The 19,196-nt window shown below is 46.5% G+C and overlaps 1 protein-coding gene across 14 annotated transcripts in view; it reads right to left on the bottom strand.

Annotated features, from left to right (window-relative positions):
- The window catches only part of RYR2 (ryanodine receptor 2), a 625,908-nt gene that overhangs the window by 68,465 nt on the left and 538,247 nt on the right, over positions 1-19,196 (bottom strand). For all 14 annotated transcript variants that reach the window (XM_053300231.1, XM_053300272.1, XM_053300252.1 and 11 more), the window contains 4 exons: positions 16,907-16,987; positions 10,191-10,279; positions 5,326-5,454; positions 4,530-4,634 (listed from right to left, as the gene is read on the bottom strand). In XM_053300231.1, the coding sequence (XP_053156206.1) occupies positions 4,530-4,634; positions 5,326-5,454; positions 10,191-10,279; positions 16,907-16,987 (404 nt within the window). The remainder of the gene's footprint in view (positions 1-4,529; positions 4,635-5,325; positions 5,455-10,190; positions 10,280-16,906; positions 16,988-19,196) is intronic.

The following is a 19,196-nucleotide window of genomic DNA, read 5'->3' as shown; positions in this document are numbered from 1 at the left end:
AAGCTCGAAATGAAATGTAAATGGATGAAACGTTTTGTCAGAACAGCGGTCAAACCAGATGTTTTGATGCAACACAAATTGAAATGTTTTGAGTGTTTCGGACATATGATCTTATGGGGGTTTGGGGGAATGGTTAAAATTTTGTTTAAAATCACCTGATTGTTCATTTCTTTGGTGGGTTGGGTAGGGCAAGCACCCATCTTGCCCTACCACACAACCCACCTGGGGGTCCCTAGCAGCTACCCATGGGGAACAATGGGGTGTTTTGAATTTCCCCACTGTTCCCTATAGCTAAAACAAGCTGCACTCACAGAGAGCACACAAGTTTTGCATTGCAATTTGCAATGCATTTTGCAACCCTGCCTTGAACAACACCACAGAAGCACAAGGTAAAAGGGAATCTGTCCCTCCCAACACAGAACATATATTTTAAACACAGTCAAAAAATGGCCAAATTTTTTTAAAAAAATCACTGACCCAGAATCCACTGCCAGCCACAGTGCCTACACTGCAGTAACATTACTGGCACAAGTTGCTCTTTCATGCACAGTTGTGACTCTTTCTGTACCAAGCACTGCCACAGCTGCCACAGCAGCACCTTAGCAGCAAGCATAGCTATAAGCCCAACTAGAAAAATTTCAGTCACTGGGTACACCTTGCAATGTAGATTGCAAAGCAGACCAGAGCAGTGAGTGAAGCACAAGTTATTCTCAGGGCCAGGCATAGAGTTCATCACAGCAATCACCAAGAAATATTACTCACACACTCAGAGAGCTGCCACTGTACATTTCTCACCAGCAAAACAAGCCACAAATCAAGAAAGGCAGAAACTAAAGTTCTGCCTTTGTCAAACTGAGATCCAGCAAAACAAGATAGAGCAGCAGTAGCATAGCATGTTATACACAGTGCTGAGAGAGAGAGAGAGAGAGAGAGAGAGAGAGAGAGAGAGAGAGAGAGAGAGAGAGAGAGAGAGAGAACAAAATCAAACTTTCCTTCCTTCCATCCGGTCTGCCACAGAGAGAGAGGAGAACAGAGCAGTCATAGCCTGATGGACCAATGGTCTGTCAAAAAAGAAACCTTTTACTCTTACCATGAGAAAAAGTCTTTCTTCTCTTCTTCTCCAGTGTGCATCCTTGACTAATTGCCTACATCTGGATAACACCATGGCCTCAAATTGTTGCTGGGCCCCATCTGACAGCCTGACACATGAGTCAGGGCACCAGTCCATCATCTCATCAGCAGCCATGGTGGTGGCGAGTGTGCATGTCTGCAATTGTCGGCAGCACTAACAGGAAGACTGTTACACATCTGGGGTTGGGGTTGGGCAGTGTGGACTGCCAGTGCTGTTGCAGTGGGTGGAGCTGACCATGAGTCACTCACCCTCCATGACCAGCTCAGGATAGCACAGCAGGGGGAGGTTTGCCTTCTGGAAGACCAGTCACTCCACCATGCCAGCATCCATGTGTGCATGATGGGCTGTCACCAAGCCTCCAGCCATGGAGATCACCTTCTTGCTGTGGACAGTGGTTGGTAGGCACAAGAGGAACTGTGTGGTAACTGCCACCAAGTCCAGCCAGACATGCCAAAGTGTTGCTCAAAACTGGATCAGCTCCATCTCCTGACCTGACACTAGCTTCTGCAGGTACTGCCGAACACACTGCTCAGCATTACTGCAGGGTTGGTGGCTTCCTCGGTGGGCTCCTACTGACAAGGCACCACACACACACACACACAGTGTGTGTGTGTGTGTGTGTGTGTGTGTGTGTGTGTGTGTGTGTGTATATATATATATATATATATATATATATATATATATATATATATATATAAATAAAATATATATATAAAAAATTCCAAGCAGCACCCAGTTAAATTCCTGCTGGTACAATTAAAAAAAATTAGAAAAAGAAAATAAAAGCAGTTATTAGCACTGCAAATTAAAGAGATTAAAAAAAACCCCAACAAAAAATAGAGACACAGATACGCAACATGGCAAGGTAGGCTCAGACCACCACCACCACCACCACCACCACCACCACCACCACCCTCTGCTCTCAGTGCTGCTGCGGTCTCCCTGATTATCCTTCTCTCCTGAGGCACAAATGGCTCTCTGTCTCTCTGCCTCCAAGCAGCTCCTTAAATGAAATTTGAAAATGCCTCCTTTGGACTCCCACTCCCTGCCTCCAGCTAATGGGGGCACAGTTGCCCCTGACAATACTAGATTTAAATGATAAAAAGCCAACCAAGAAGCAAGGAGATCACCAGCCAATTGGAAGCCAATGACAGTAAACCAATCAGCAAGGGTAAAACAGCCCTCAAAAATGGCACTCAGAACGTTGAAACATTTCGACTTGAGACAGTGTTGTTGTGAGCTCAGAACAGGCGCTTTATTTAAAGGGTGTTCTGTTTCAAGTTGAAATGTTTTGACCTTGAAATGTTCTGCACATCCCTAGCATGGAAGGTTGGTGTTCAATACATATGCCAAAATCACAACCAGGCATGTGGAACTAGTTACGTGGTTCTTTTGGTCCCAGCCCATAGCACAGCACTTGCAGAATAGGGCTTTCTCAGCCTCTCCTCTGACCTGTAGCCCCCAGCGCCCCTGAAAAGCCAATCCTGAATAGTGGATTGGTTGAAAAGCCAATCCTGAGTAGACTCTCAGGAATAGTGAACTGAACTGAACTCATTTATTTACGGTCAATGACCAAATAAACACTACAGCAAAGAGCAATACAGTACAATACAATAACATAAGTAAAAATTTAAAAACCAATTTGCAGACACTTTATTTTACATGTCTCAGAACTAAAACAAGCAAGCCTATGAGTAACTTCTTCATGCCTATCTCCTAAAAAATAAACAATAAAATGTTCCTCAGACCAATCCAAATGTTTCTTTTGATAGTGGGCGATCTGAATGGAATGGGCAATATCATAGAAAGGGCAGTTAAACAAAGTATGTGTTAATGTTTCCACCTCAGCAGCTCCACATGGGCACATACATTCCTCCAAGGGGATCCCTCGAAATCTGCCTTCTAACACAGCTGAAGGGAGGATATTAAAACGGACCTGAGAGAAGACCCTTCTCAGTCTAGGTGTAGGCAAATGTGTAAGGTACGCAGCTGGCCTCGGGTAATTTGAAAAGCTGAGATAATTATATCTGGAAGCAATCAGGCTAAGGTCACTCTGCTTTTCTATGTCTCTTACCCTCTGTGTAATGATTTTTTTTGCCTTATCATAATTTAACGATCGTATATATTGCTCCAAAAGGCCACAATTACCCAGGATGTCAAGTATATTCCTCCTCTAAGTGGAACAGAAATCATCCATCAAAGTTAGTGAGCCTAAACCTTGGGGACAGCTAGTAAGTTTAAGCCAATATAAGACTGCTTGTAGCCGGGCCTGAGCAGTTAATCTAATAATGCCTGCTTCCAAACGCAAAGCTGCGTTCGAGACGCAGCTGGAGAGTTTGAAGATGTACCGTAAAAACTTTGACTGAATAACTTCAAAAGATTGTAAGTTTCCAGCTAAAAGAATCTGGGCACCATATAGCATCTGAGCTCGAGGTTTCGCCTGATATACCCTTAGCGCTGCCGGGATGTTCTGAGCACCTTTAGAGTAAAAAAATTTCTTAATAGCTGCAATGGATCTTTGAGCATTTTCAGTCACAAACTCACAATGTGGTCTCCAGGAATTCCTCAAATTGAATATGAGGCCCAGATACTTATATGTTTTGACTTGTTGAAGGCTCCTACCATTGATTGACCATTTATAAGATCTCCTACGCTTACTGAAAACCATTATTTTTGTTTTTTGGGTATTGATGGACAACGCCTCCCCTTCACAGAACTTCGCAAGGGCTCTCAAAGCGCGTCTCATTCCTACTGGCATGATAGATACAATTGCCGCATCATCAGTATATAATAAAATAGAAATGGTTCTCCCAGCTATTCTTGGTTGAGTATGGCATAGGGGACTGTCTATTGAGGGTCAAGTCAGTGGAAATCCTGCCACTTCCACCCTTGGGCAAGTGGAACTGCCATTCTGCTTATGCAAGCACTAGACTGGAATAACCCCATGTATTTTATACATTAAAGTAAGGGTCTCATTTTTCTGTTTTCCAAACGCAAGTATATTCGTATACCACCACATCCTGGTTATTACATTCCAAAAATGACAAAACTCAACATGCAGCCTAACTGGATGTATCATGTTATTCATTATTCTTATTTGTTTTATGCAAAGATTCCTGCCTCATTTCACTCTTAAATTAATTGGGCTTTAATAACAAATGATAATATTTTTCTATTTTGAAGAAAGGCAGCCTGAAGTTTCCCCCCATTACATATGTTTTGGGTTTGGGGGCAAACACACGAACTGTAAGATTGGCCTCAAAAGCCTTTCACAGTAGAGTGCTGAACAGAGATGAGGGAACTGAGGTAAAACAATGGAAAATTAGAGGAAGAGAGAAGAAAATTACAATAGTTAAGTGAGAGATGACCAGAGCGTGTTTATTAAATCATTCGGTACCTGAGACAGCTTCATCTGCATGTGAGCAAATACATGAAGAAAACCAACAACAGCATCCCACAGCCTGCTATGCGCTAGACTCTGCTGGTTACCTGTACAAGGTCCCTGCAAAATTCCCCCAATCCCAAAAAGAGCATGTGTTAGAAAAAGATATTTTAAAAAGAAAACAAAAGTTGTATTCACTTCACAGTGTCAGTTGATCATTGCCACATGACAAGTTGTGGGAATTGTTAATAAAAATGCACAGTGAATGATAATACAGTAATTATTAGGTTAATCATGCTCAGCCCAAGCCACCTTCCCCATTAATTCAACAGCTTCACATGGACATCCTTTTGCATACAGAGCTGGATTTCTTTTTTCTATTTTTAAGAGCAGTTTTTTGCCCCAACCTTTGTGTCAGAGAAATATAGGATCTCAACTAAAGTTATGCTGATGTTATGCTGAAGTAACTGGGATGCATGAAAAGACCATAGTTCTTTTGTATTGTTTCTCCATGGACAATTGATACTATGTCATATCCATAGCAGAGGGTAAGGCCCCTCCATGGGCCTGAGGAGAACCAAGTACCTTCTGGATAACTTTCCCCCTTTTTATTTTATTTTTTAAGATTGTGAGTCTTTTCAGAACACTATTATTAATATTTTAAAATGCTGTAAGTCACTCTGAGCCTGTCAGAAAGAGCAGGATATATATTTAACAAATACATATATAAACACATTCCAATGCTTAAGTAAGGATGGAGATGTTTTTTGAAAACTCTGGAGGGTTTCATATCACAATTTCTTGGGTTTACCTGAATATATTCTGTGAGAGTATTGAAGACCTGCTTTGCAACTTGAATTGCTTTAGAGAAATTACGTTGTCCTTGTTCATCAATAACATCTTTTCCAGAATAATACCAATAGAAATCACTAATTGATTCCTGGAAAAAAGGGAACACACATAGTAAAAAACCCATGTTGCTTACCTATAACAAATGATCTGGTAGTGATCCGATGACATTCATAAGTATGGGTTCTACACCTGTGCAGGACTATCCGGGTAGAGTTTGCTAGCTACTCGTGGCACCTGTAACCACCCTCTGCATGTGCAGCACTTCCGTACATATCGGCAGTTCAGCACAGTTTTCCTCAATTTATTTTATGGCCGACAATGCAGAAACATCCAGCCATCATCTACTCACAAAGGGAGTCATTATACACTTTTCCAGAGTGCACCCATTCATTCTTGGTGACATTACCCAGGTCACTTACTGTTGTGGGGAGGTAGGGAGAGTCTTATGAATGTCAAAGGATCACTACCAGATTATGTTACAGATAAGCAACTTGTTTATCTGGATCATGATCCGATGACCTCCATAAGTATAGGTGTTTAACTAGCCACCTCCTGCGGTGGAGAGTGCAGTAAGCTACATCAGCACTTTCTTTAGTACACTCCTCCCAAATTCCGTCTCTGCAGCAGAGCAAAGGTCTAATGCATAGTGTTTGTTCTGATGACCACGCTGCAGCCATGCAAAAGTCTCTAAATCTCATGCTCGACATATGTGCTGCCAAAGTGGCATAAGCCCTGGTCGAATATGCCCTTATTGTCCTTGGCGGGTCCATATTCTGCTGTCTATATGCTAAGTAAATCAACTCAACCAATCAATGTGGCATTTGTTGTCTGGAGACCAAAGTCGCTTTCACCCTACCCTTGTAAGATACAAAGAGATGTCTTGTCTTACGAAAGTCCTGTGTTATCTTTATATAGAAGAGTAATGCCCTGCACACATCCAGCGCATGTAGTGACTTTTCTAAACATCTGTCTGGATTACAGAAAAGGGTTGGAAGCATAATGTCTTGGTTTAGATGAAAGTCTTTCTACTATTTTTGGGCGGAAACTCGAGTCCAATTGAAGAACAAACTTATCTGGAATAAAATCTAGTATATGGCTAATCCACCCAGAATGTGGTCAACTCGCTCACGCGACATGCTGTAGTTATTGTGATTAGAAATGCCGTCCTAAGTGGCTACAGCCATTTAGCATGGCTACAGCCATTGATTCAAATGGTTTCTCAGTTAAGGCTGCTAGAACCAAAGGTAAACTCCACTGGTCCATTGGTTTATGGACTGGCAGGTACAAATTATTTATTGAGAGAAGACTGTCTTCCTATCCCATCCAGTGTGGCGAGAGGACAAAGCCACCAAGTGAACCTTTATGGAAACATTTGCTAAGCTACCCTGCTTCAAGCTGATCAAATATAGCAGCACATTCATTATCAATGCAGATCACAGTCTAATTTCACATTGAGGCATTGGAATCCGTACTTGCAGAATATGAATCCAATTCGTAATCATCCGAAAATGGCTCAGGGTGGTTATTTGCATGCTAGCATTACTCAAATGTATAGTAGACCTGTCAGTTCCAAGTCCCACTGTCATGATCTGTGTATTAACAGCTGGTAGTCATGGTGCACAAACCACCTCAACAGTTTGAGTACTTACAGCAAGTCTCAAAGGCAGCACTTCAACCAAGGTTTGTGTTGCAGCTAATGTCTGGGTAGGAATAGGCGAAGGGGTAGATTCTGAACAAGATGGCATAACCTGAGTTGCAGCAGGCACCATATTTCCAGAAGCACGCTTCCTTGCCTTCCATAATTTGAAACTCTTGGTAGTCATAATGAAAGCCAGGCAACTCTGTAGCCTGGAAACAGCTAGAGTTACCCCATCTGCCATGGGGCAATAAGCCTTGATCCAGATAATAATTTATTGGAGACTTCCACGTAGACTACTCATGTGCAAGCAGGCCATGAGAAGAAGATGGATGGTTTGCAGAAGACATACTGGGAGGCTCGGGCACAGAAATGGGCTCATCTCCAAATGTGTCATCATCCAAGCCATGAGAAATAGATGCAGATGGGGTGCTCTCATTAGATCTCAGAAGAGTGAGCAGAGACTATGCAGTATCAGGATCCAGACCTGCATCCATCCCTGCCTGTGTGGTCACCTCCTCAAAGGTCATTGGAGAGGGAGCCCAAGAATCCACCCAGTGTTGAGGGGTGGAGGGTGATTGCTGAGGAATTGGAGCTGGTGATGGTGAAGTAGTCCGATGCTGAGCCAACATCAAAGGAAAATCCTGAGTGGTAACTGCCGACATCGAGAGATGTTGAGACTGATGCCAATACTGAAGCTAGTACCGGGTGTGGAGATCTTGGCGCCGTTGTCGGAGATGATGTTGAAAACCCGCCACAGTCGATGAGCCATCCATAATCTACGATGTAGTAGCAGGCAAAGAGATGTCTCCAGTTACGCACTTTCTCCAGACAGGCATGAGGTTTTGTCCAGCGTCTGTGATGAAGCACAAGACAACAAATCACTACCAAGTACCAAGTCCAACCTGTACTCCCTGCAACCAAGGTCGCTCACCAGATCCCAAAGGGTTGAAGGCATCACAGAGGGAGGAATCGAGGATGTTGACAAGTTGTCTCCAGCAGCCCATCCCAAGTGAAGCTGTGGAATTTATAGCAGATTGCCAGCTGGAATCAATCAGCACTCTGCCCAGTCAGCCGCCTTCAATCACTCTTGTGCATGCTGCAAGCGACTGCTGAGTCTCAATTCCCTGACTTGGTCACACCACTTCTCACACCTGCGTGCCCTGAGAGATAACACCGGCAGTGAGAGACCTTCGTGGGATTCATTACTCTGCTCTACCTCCTGCACCAAGTTCTCCTCCTGGCCTATCATGAGTGCCTCCTCTCTCCGATCTCAGAGCTGGCCCTTGGGATCCTCAGGTAAATTCAATGCCTCCCACTCCTCTTCCGAGTCCTCGAATGAAGGCTGGAGAGATGCCTGCAAATTGCACTGCAAGCCCAATAGTGATGACATTGATGCGACTGATGTTGGAGCAGGCAACGATGAGCGAGCGCTGTTATCCCTGTGTTTCTACAGGAAAGGCTTCTCTCTCTCATCTCCCTTAGATTTGTGCCTCTTCCGATGTCAGCACCAAACATCAGAATCCTTTGCCGGAAACTTAGGCTCCTTGAACAGGCTCAATGCCTTCAATGCCAATGCCTCCAATGTCAAGGGTTTCAACTGTGCATGAGATACATCCCTGGACACCACTGCCAATCTCAACAGCGAAGAAGCATGGAAGTGCGGCACAGCATCCATGGTCTAAGGGCATCCTTAAATAATGCTGCTCTCAAGCGCAAAGCTCTATTCTTCAAAGTTTGTCTGGAGAAAGAGGTACAAACTTTGCATTTGGAGGTGTTGTGTTCCTCCCCCAGACACAGAAGGCAAAGAGAATGGCCATCCATTGATGGAATAGTTGCTCTACAATTAGAGCACCTCTTAAAAGGTCTTCTTTACCAGTTTAGGGTCCATTAAGCCCTCTTTAAAAAAAAATAAGCAAGGTTCCCCATGAAGCAGAGATAAATACCAAGCTGACATTCATGAATGAGACAGTAGTTAAATGGTCCACGTCAGTCCAAAACAATAAATTTTCCAAACTGTCCATAACACAAATCATAATAAATAGCAGTCTGAGTAAAACACAACTTAACAGTTTTCGCTTTCATTTCCTCAACAGAAAATATCTTAACAAGGAGCCACAGCTAGCAAAATATGAGCACTTTCGTGGTCAAAAATAAACTGAGGGAAATGGCGCCAAACTGCTGATATGAATGGAAGTGCTGCATGTGTAGAGGGTGGTTCCAGGTGCCACAAGGATCTAACCAATTCTACCTGGATAGTCCTGTGCAGGTGCAGAACCCATACTTATGGCGGTCACTGGATCACGATCCAGATCTCATGTTCATATATTTGTATTTGATGAAGTAAATAAAGCAAAATATCCTTGCATTCTTCAGCACAAAGAGACAAACTAAAGTTATTTTAAAAAATCAGAATCCTGAGAATTCCTTTTGGCAGTGAAAGCTCCAAAACCTTCGCTGTTGACTTGAACCATGCAAATATAGGAGGAAGGCATTCATTAGCCTGCCCTACTGTCTCCTTCCATCTGCCTTGCAATTTGATAAGTATGTTTAGGAAAGTGTAAGAAGGTACAAGTGGTCTTGGCAGAGAGCTAGTGCCAAGCCAAGCTGAGTCAAAACGTGGGAGAGGAGGCAGGCTTAGCTTATAGTGGCCTGAGGATTTCTGAACTGGATAAGTTCATATTCCAGTCCCACCATTTTCAAAATTTGCTGTCATCACTAGAATTGAGGTGCTTTAAAAAAACCCTCACAGTAATTGTTTTATCATCCCCTGGATTCCCCAACAGCCACCCCAAGCCAGGAGACTTTTTTTGCTTCACAACAGAGTGCTAACTTTGAGGAAATCAGCTGAATCCCATTAGGCCTTTTCAGTAATGGGAAAATACATGATTGCATAGAGAGTCACCAGTATGCATAGTACAATAAAACAATATGTCAGTCTTTCCTTCTTAGGCCACACTTCCTTCCCCTTTGTAGACGACTGGAAGCCTATCATCCTGATGGTTGAGAGGGTTGGAAGAATAGGCCCTCCCCATTTTTTCTGTTCCATATATGGAACCTTCGGTGGGGGAGTGGTCTTCTGCTCCATACCTTAACAGCTAGAACAGCCACTACAATTATGAGACCTAACGTTTGGATGCAATTCATTGCAATAACTGATTTAACTACAGTTCACATGGACATTTTACCTGAACTCTCAGTAAATAATCCACAGTAGATATGATAATATTGACAGTTGTATTGTTACCAGTCTGAGTCCTCAAATAGTTCTGAAAATCTTAAAACAGAATGAGATTGAATTAACAATTGTCACAATTTTAAATTATTTGGAAATTATATATCAAAACACTACAACATTTTGTAGGCATATTTTCTGTTCATATCTATATTTTTTCTTTATAATGCTAAATTTTCCATAATATGAGAATGTAAGTTATGCAAAGATTTTATTAATACTGAAAACACACTAGGCTTTTTTGCTAACGTAAGGAGCAGTAGATTGGGACCAGAGGAATCAAGCACCTCACGGGGGTGCCAAGAAATAAAATTAAAATGCTATGCTTCTTTACAATTGGGGAAATAAAACAACAGGCATAAACATGATTGTTAATTTCACTTACAAACTCTTGCATATAATCCTTGCTCCCAGATATGTCACGATTAAATTCTTTTTTACAGTAAGAAGTAAGAAAAAGGAGCATTGGTCACTCACCGTGAAGGCTTCTTCTGGCTGCCGATGTTGAGGACCTCTCACGTGGGTTATCCTTGCCCGCATGCTCCAGAGGCAGGACAATCAATTAAGCAAAGCCTTTAAAAGGCGGGGAAGGATGACCCCTCCCAGTTTTGTTTAGTCTAGCTGAGCTGCTAAGAAAGGTATAAGAAAAAAGTATAGTTAATCAGGCCCCCAGGAAGAAAATACAAAGAGTGCAGAACCAGTAGCCGTAGATGACCTGGGTGGGTCGAGAGGTCCTCAACACCGGCAGCCAGAAGAAGCCTTCACGGTGAGTGACCAATGCTCCTTTCTCGGCTGCCGGGTGAGGAACTCTCACGTGGGACATGCCACAGCTGAAGACCCTGGGTGGGAGCGTCGTCGGCTACTGGGGCAGAAGAACCTGCTGAAGTACCCTTCTGCCAAATGCAGCTTGGGCTGATTTGAAGAGGTCTAGTTTATAGTGTCGTGTGAGTGTGGATGGGCACGACCAAGTAGCTGCTCTGCATACTTCATCCAGTGGTGCATTGGTTGAAAAGGCTGCAGACGTGGCGGTAGAGCGTGTAGAGTGAGCAGTGAGTTTGAGAGGAGGAAGAATGTGTTGCACCTCGTAGGCCAACGCATTACATGCCTTGATCCACCGAGCCAGAGTTGATGAGGAAAACGGGTGGCCCATGGAGGCCAGGAGAAAGGACACAAATAGGGATTCAGAGGACCTGAATGAAGCAGTCCTGGAAATGTAGGTCTTTAGGCATCGACGTACATCGAGTTTGTGCCAATGTTTTTCCTTCCGGTTAGAAGGGTTAGGGCAGAAAGACGGGAGCAGAACATCCTGGGATCTATGGAAGATCGAAGGGACCTTAGGTAGGAAGGACGGGTCGGGAATTAGACGAACGGAGTCCTGAGAGAAAACGCATAGCTGCGGATTGGCAGAGAGGGCTTTGAGTTCCGAGATCCGACGTGCAGAGGTGATTGCCACTAGGAAGATGAGTTTGTACGACAGGATCCGGAGCAGGATGGATTTTATCGGTTCAAAAGGTGGAGCGTGGAGGACTCGCAGCACTTTGTGGAGCTCCTAGGATGGGAACCTGTGGACCACAGGTGGGGAAGAAAGAGTGGCGCCCCTCAGGAAGCGACGGAGGTGCATCTGAGACTGAGAGTCACGCTGAACGGAGGGAGAGAGAAGGGGAAGGAGTGCAGCCGCATGTCCTTTAATAGTATTAACCTTGAGGCCTTTGTCTAGGCCGCCCTGAAGGAAATGGAGTAGTTATGGCATCTGACATTGGTCGGGAGGAGTGCCGATCTTGTTGCACCAGCGGAGGAATACCCTCCAAGTAGATTGGTAAATGCGGTTGGTAGAGGCCCGGCAAGAGGCCAGTATTGTAGACAGGACTTTTTGCATGTAGCCTCTCTTGCTCAGTCGGCGCTGCTTAGCCTCCAGGCGGCAAGCCGGAACCACATGGGATCTTGGTGGAAGATTGGGCCTTGGCTGAGGAGGTCTGGGGCGGGAGGCAGGAACCAGGGACCTTCCACGGCGAGATGGAGTAACTCTGGGAACCAGGGGCGCCTCGGCCAGAAGGGAGCCTCTAGGATTACTTGTGTGTGAAAGAGGTGGACACGATGGAGAAATCTGTTGAGGAGAGGTATTGGAGGAAAGGCATAGAGGAGCTCCCTGGGCCAGGGAGATGAAAGGGAGTCCACTGCCTCCGCTGCGGAGCATGGGAACCGGGAGAATAATCTCGGGAGCTGGGAGTTCGCTGGGGATGTAAAAAGATCCACTGAGGGATGGCCTAGGTGGCGAGAGAGCTGAAGGAAGATCCACTCTGCCGGGTGAAGCTCTTGTCTGCTGAGCCAGTCGGCTTGGGTATTCAGAGAGCCACTGATGTGATGGACCAGGATCGACATAAGGTGTGCTTCCGCCCAAGTTAGGAGAAGGACCGCCCCTGCATGAAGAGATTTGGATCTGGTGCCCCCCTGGCAGTGTCATGCCCTCAATCTCCGACAGCGAGGAGGAAGGGGAAGCTGTCAACTTTCCAGGCAATGCAGGAGTGTCTGAGGGGCAGAGCCCGGCTGTCAGTGTTCATGAAACAGCTGTGCATAATGACTCTGAGCAGGCACAACAACCTGAGACAGCAGAAATCGTGAAAGACCAATTGGAAGAAGAGCTATGCAACCAACCCCCGCTGACCCCCAACAGCGGCGTGTCACGAGATCGAGATGCAGGGATCAATTGGAGACTATTAGAAAAAGCAAACGCCTATTGCAGAGGGCTGATAAGCCTTAAATCCCTGCCAGCTGGGAGCTCTCGTGGCTTGCACTATAAATCACGTCATCAGTCGGCTACTCCCTGCTGAAAAACAACATTCATCACTATATGATGACAGCATGCAGCCAAGTCCGGTTGAGACCCTGACAGGCGGTTCACATGGGCCCTGGCAGTTGTGTTGTCTGTTCGAATCAAGACATCTTGATGTTGAATCTGGCGCCTGAAGTCTAGGAGCGCCAGGCGAATGGGCCAGAGCTCGAGCCAATTGATGCTGTGACTGGCTTCGGATGGGGACCAGGAGCCCTGGGCCAAGAGATTGAGGTACTCTGCCCCCCAGCCCGAGAGGCTGGCATCGGTCGTGATGATGGAGCAGGGAGGATCCAGGAAGGGCCGCCCCTTGGTCAGGTTGGAGTCTAGAAGCCACCAGTTCAGAGGAAGACGTACTGGTGGGGGGAGTTCCACTCTCTTGCTACTCCTCAGGGCGATGGCGGCCTGATGTGGGAGCAGGAACCATTGAAGGGAGTGGAGGTGAAGGTGAGCCCAGGGAATGGCTTCCAGGGAGAAGACCATCAGACCTAGGAGTTGTGCCAGGGGAGCAGCTGGGTCGATCTGGAACGAAGGATTTGGCGAATCAGCGCTTGGATCTTGGCGATCCTGTCCTGGGGAAGGAAGAGGCAATTTGAGAGGGTGTCTATGACCACCCCGAGATGCTGTAGTCTGTTGGAGAGTGTCAGATTGCTTTTGGAGGTGTTTTGGTAGTGGGAGCCGTTGTAGGAGAAACGAAGAAAACGGTGATGATCTGGATGAATTGGGACGTGCAGGTATGCCTCTGTCAGGTCTACTTAGGCTAGAAAGTCCCCGTGGTGTAAGGCCTCTGAGATGGAACAGACCGTCTCCATGCAGAACCTGTGACATTTGACTAATTTGTTCAGAAATTTTAAATCAAGGACAGTGCGCAGTAAGCCGTCCCGCTTGGGGATGGTGAATAAGATGGAATAAATGCCGTGTCCCTGGTGTTCCTTTGGAACCCGTTCTATGGCTGAGATGTGGTGGAGTATCGTCTGCAGCAGAGCTGAGTGTTTGCGGTGACACCGGGACCGAGGAGTTGGAAGGAAGCGAATTCTGGGACGTGAAGTGAATTCGATCTTGCACCCGTTTTGGATGGAATCCAGCACCCAACAATCGGAGATGGAGGAGTCCCACATGTGGAAATAATGGGCTAGGCGGCCCCCCACGCGATGGGGCAGAGAGTCAGGAGGCCTGCCGTAGCTTGGGGGGTTGCCCGAACTGCTTGTTGTTTGAATTGCAAGGGTTGAAGTGTTGTCGATTCCACTGAGGGCGGGATGTACGGAAATCACGGTCTCTGGGCTTGAAATTCTGGCGAAAGGAACGAAAAGGCTGGAAGTTTTTGCGGTTCTGGCGTTTATCGTCTCTGCGAAAGGAAGAGGGGAGAACCTTCTTTTTGTCCTTTGTGTCAATGAGGACCTCTTGCAGGGCCTCATTGCCAATAGTTTGGAAGCCGTAAAGGGCACAGCGATCAGGTTTGTGTGGGAGGGCTGGTCCACTTGCCAGTGCTTGAGCCATAGGGTACGTTGTGCAACGATGTGAGTCGCTGTGGCCCTTGCCCCGAAGCTTACTGAGTCCAGGGTAGCGTCAGCAATAAAGGCCTGGGCCTTCTGGATTTTTAGTGCAATGAGGCATTGGCGCGCTGGTTCGAGGGGCAGAATTTGAAGCAATTTGTCCGACCACAGGAGGGCTGCCCTGGAAAGAATGGAGGCAGCAACAGTGGCCTTGATGGAGATCAATATGGCGTCAGTGTTCTTGCGCAGCTGTGCTTCCAATTTTCTTTCTGTGGAGTCCTTAAGGGAGAACTCCCCATCTCTTGCCAGAATGGCCCCCGTGGTAAGGGCAGCCACCGGGTCGTCGACCGGGGGGGGGGGCAGTGTCTGAAAAGGGGCTGTTGCTGCAGGAATGAAAGCATACTGCTTGGAGACTATAGCTGCTGTTTTCTTGGAGGAAGCGGGGGCTTGCCATTCCTGTTTCACTACCTCTGAAAAAGTCTCAGGGAGAGGAAAAAGAGGTTGGTTAGACACAGCAGTAGAAAGCACCAAAGATTCTCTAGAAGGAGGAGGAGCTTCCTTAGGTAGGTCCGAATGAAGGCCCAGAGTGTACAGGGCTTTTAGGAGGAGCTGAGAAAATTCCTCAGGGGGCAGGAGCCTGCGGGAGGATTGGGATGAATCCGGCTGCTGGCTGTCAGACCACTCGCCCTCTTCGCTGAGGGAAGGGTCCTGAATAGGGATTCCTGAACCCAGGGTGAGTGGGAGTTGAGTTGAAGGCCCGGCCAAGGGAGCCTGTAGTGGTAAAGTGGGAGGTAGTTCCACTGGCACTTCCGAGAGGGGAAGGTGAGGGTCCGGGGAGTCACAATCAGAGATATCAGAAGAGTGTGGATTAGAATGGCGGTGGCCACGTTTAGAAGTTCTTTTGGATTTTTTTGCCTTGCTACGTTTAGATGCCCTCTTTTTCCCCTTAGACCTGTGGGACCACTTAGGATTGCCAGGAGTCTCTAATGAGGAAGAGGAGAAATCCCCAGAAGAAGGGGAAGGCGTCTCTTTGCGTTTACACTCTTTATGCTTTGCCTGTTGGGGCTTGAGACTCTCCAATGATGCATGCATTGCCTCCACAAACCAGGCTTGCCAGGCCACAGGCATGTCTTGGGGAAGGTCTAGGCTCACTGGGGCAGAAGGAGTGGACGGGAGCCTAGCACGATTGGATGGGCCCGGGAGAGGGGAGCCATGAAGTTCAGGACTCACCGGTCTGGCTGGATGGTGGCTGCTGGCCTCCTCGTGAGTAGGTGTAGCTGCTGCTGAAGCCTGCCGCGTGGGAGGGATCAGCAGGAGAGAGTCAGACTGGCCCGTTGCTATTTGGTTGGCTGGGCGGATCGTGGAGGGGCCGCCTGCTGAGGAACCCAGGACAATTGCAATAGAGGGGGCGGGCAGCAGCGTTTCCCTCTCCAGCGGCCCAGCGGGGGGGGGGGGGGCAGGCAGCAGCATTTTCCTCTCCAGCGGCCCTGCGGGGGCGGCGGCAGGGAGCTCAGCTGGGTAGCGGACGGCCTCAGCGTCTGAGGGGGAAGCCTCCTCCAGCTCCACTATCTCAGCTAGCTGGAGAGCTGGATTGGGGAACAGTGGGCGAAAGCGTTTCTGCGTCCTGGTGAGGGATGTTAGCTGAGCTTCTGCAGCTCTCCTTTGAGTTCCGTGGCCACCCCACCCCAAGAGAGAGTCCGGCGTCAGCCGCAGAGGGCTGCGGCGGATCCAAAGACCCGGTATGGGCTTGAGGGACCTGGATGATCCGTTTAGGCTGTGTTTGCTGAGTTTTCTTTGCCTTGTGCATGCGAAGATGCAAAATGCCCTGATCGCTCTGCTCCATAACAAAGGGGAGGAGGAGAGGGAGGGAGGAGACCAAAGAGTAGAAGTTTGAAAGAATAACCCCTTTTTTTTTTTAAAGTAGATTAGTTAAGAAATAAAGCAGAATGGAGAAGCTGGTAATGGAGAGACTGAGGAGAGAGATAAGGAAGAAAAACGCTCAAGTGAAAGAGATAAGGGAGAAGCAGGTAGCTAGGAACGACCTTCTCTGGAGCGAGGCAGGACAAACAGAACTGGGAGGGGTCATCCTTCCCCGCCTTTTAGAGGCTTTGCTTAATTGATTGTCCTGCCTCTGGAGCATGCGGGCAAGGATAACCCACGTGAGAGGTCCTCACCCGGCAGCCGATAACCAACATTTTAAAAATTTACACAAATATTCTCTATTCATACTCTGTCTACTTCTTTGGAACACAATTTAGAATAATTACTTAAAATGCTGTTTTTTACACAGAGTTTTAAAATTTGGTTATTAAAGTACTGGATTAGTCTACAGCCGTTCTGCAAACAAACCTGAGCTGTGCCCTTCACAAAGCAACTGAAGGAATCGGAAGAGATCACACGTAAATTCATCATCCTGCATCACCTTTTCTCCTGTGGAAAAGTCAGATGTCAGTAAATATTATGAAAAGCTGCCAAGTACCTCTGTAGCCTCATATATACAGCTGGTTTATGCTAAAAGAGAGGAAGAAGAAAAAAGATTGCATATACAGGTGGCCCTTGTTATTTGTGTGGGTTGGGTTCCATTCTCACCTATAGGCGCGAATACGGAAACCGTGAATAACAAAACCTTGAGTCAATGGGAATTAGGAGTTAGATTCCTTGAGTTTAAAAAAGCAGAAATAAAGGGAATAAAGCATAGTACCTTGCTCTCTGGGCCTCCAGCTCCTCCAGAAACCCCCCCTCCAAATTTTTGAGATTTTCCTTTTTAATTCTTGGGGATTTTTTTAAAAAGGACCGCAAAATTGCTCCGTGCTGCAAAATGGTGGCCAAAACTGAAATCAGAAGTCATTTCTGGCCACCCAGGAACTATGGATAGGCAAATTTTGCCTGTTTTAAAAACTGTGAATAAAGAAACTGGGTCCCTATGGCCCAACTGCAATATGTGAAACCACAGATAACGGGACCATGAGTAATGAGGGCCACCTGTATAGAAAAGTGTATCTTACAAGCATATTTTCAGAATCACCTATATTGCATATTCACTTGCAGACAGGTGTTTTTATTCATAAGTAAAGCATGGAAAACTCATATATATATTCTCTCAAAAAATGTGGCAGCATGGGCTTGGCAACATTTTAGAAATTCTCTTCTATCTGATCTTTGAATTTTGGACATAAAATGTTTGCAATCTACACTTGATCTTAGCCAAAAGGCCGTGAAGCGAATGTGTGCAATCTAATGTGCTTAGTTTCTCAAGTGTGACAAAAATGAGCTTCTAGAATAGAGCTGCTGACCCCTGACCCAAATCAGGCTCCTGAAGAATTCTTCCTCTGTCCCCTATGAAGCCAGAGTCTGATACACTATAGCGCAGTGGTTCCCAAACTGGGAGCCTCCAAATGTTGCTGAACTACAGCTCCCATCATCCACAGTCACAATAAATTGTTTGGGAACCACTGCTATAGCAGATGGTGGGGAAGGGCCAAGGGCAGGGATTTGGAAGAATTTTAACAAATTTAGCTGTACTTGTGGAAGATGACATTAAAAGCACTGAGGTCCTTGTCATGTCAGATGCTGGAGATCTTGTTGAAGAGGTTTTATAAATTATAGGGAAAGTACTTAGAAGGCCACCCTTATTATAAAAAAGGCCACCTTTATGACTAATCAGAAAATAGTTAATAGTGTGCAAACATAAAACAAACAAAAATAGTGTACAAACACTACTACAAATCAACCACATTAGGCTTGATCAAGAGCAGTATCTGATTGGTTCCCAAATGTTTATCAAGGGAATTTGCGCCCAGACCCAAGGAGACACGGACACGTGATTCTTTGGTGAAATTGGCCATGTTTATTGAGACATAGTTCTTTGTGTGCCAACATGGCACTCAGCTGAGATTGGCGCTCCACCCACCACAACGCAGTTCCTAGAAGTCCGGCCACAAGAGTGGCCACCTTGGCCTAGATGACAGTGGCGCTAGCACCTTGGCTCCAGGCTGCTCCATCGCTCTAAAGCGGGAGCCGCCCATCTTAGCCGACCTAAGGTCAGGTCTCTGGTACTAACAACATCCCTCCAACGCTGCCCAGCCATACGGAAGGATGTCAATTTGCAGAAAAGGGCTGAGTGGCATCCCTGATCTGTTAAGCTTCAAGGGATTCGCTCCTCCTCGATGCCAAATGCTTTCCTAAGGTGCAGCACCAATTCCTGCCACACTGTACCTGCCCCAAAATGTGACCAGCAAATTATGGCACTAACTGACTACAGGGAATACAGATATAGAACAGGGCAGACAAAAAAAGGCACACACCACCAGCCAATTAGGTGTGGACCCAAAAATTTTGGTGCCCTGCCCCAAATGGCGACCAGCCAAGCCAAGCCTATATCTGAGGGATGGGGGGGTGCCTTCGAGAGATGGACTGAGCTGGTGCATGCACACTGCACTGCTTGACGCCGAAACCCCCGCCCCAGGAGCAAATGGGGAGCCAATGTGAAGAGCTCCCCAGTGTCATGTGCTCCTTGGAGGGGGCTGGGGCAAGCTGCCCAGTCAGGCAGGCGAGCGGCTGGATTTCTCAAGCCATTTTAAAAAGTGGCACATCTTCAGTAGTATGTATTAGAAAATAAATTTGTGTAACAGTTCAAGTT

The sequence above is a fragment of the Hemicordylus capensis genome, chromosome 1, assembly GCF_027244095.1.
Source record: "Hemicordylus capensis ecotype Gifberg chromosome 1, rHemCap1.1.pri, whole genome shotgun sequence".
NCBI lineage: Eukaryota > Metazoa > Chordata > Lepidosauria > Squamata > Cordylidae > Hemicordylus > Hemicordylus capensis.
Note: the sequence above shows the minus strand (reverse complement) of the source record. Positions and strands in the feature narration are given on the sequence as shown.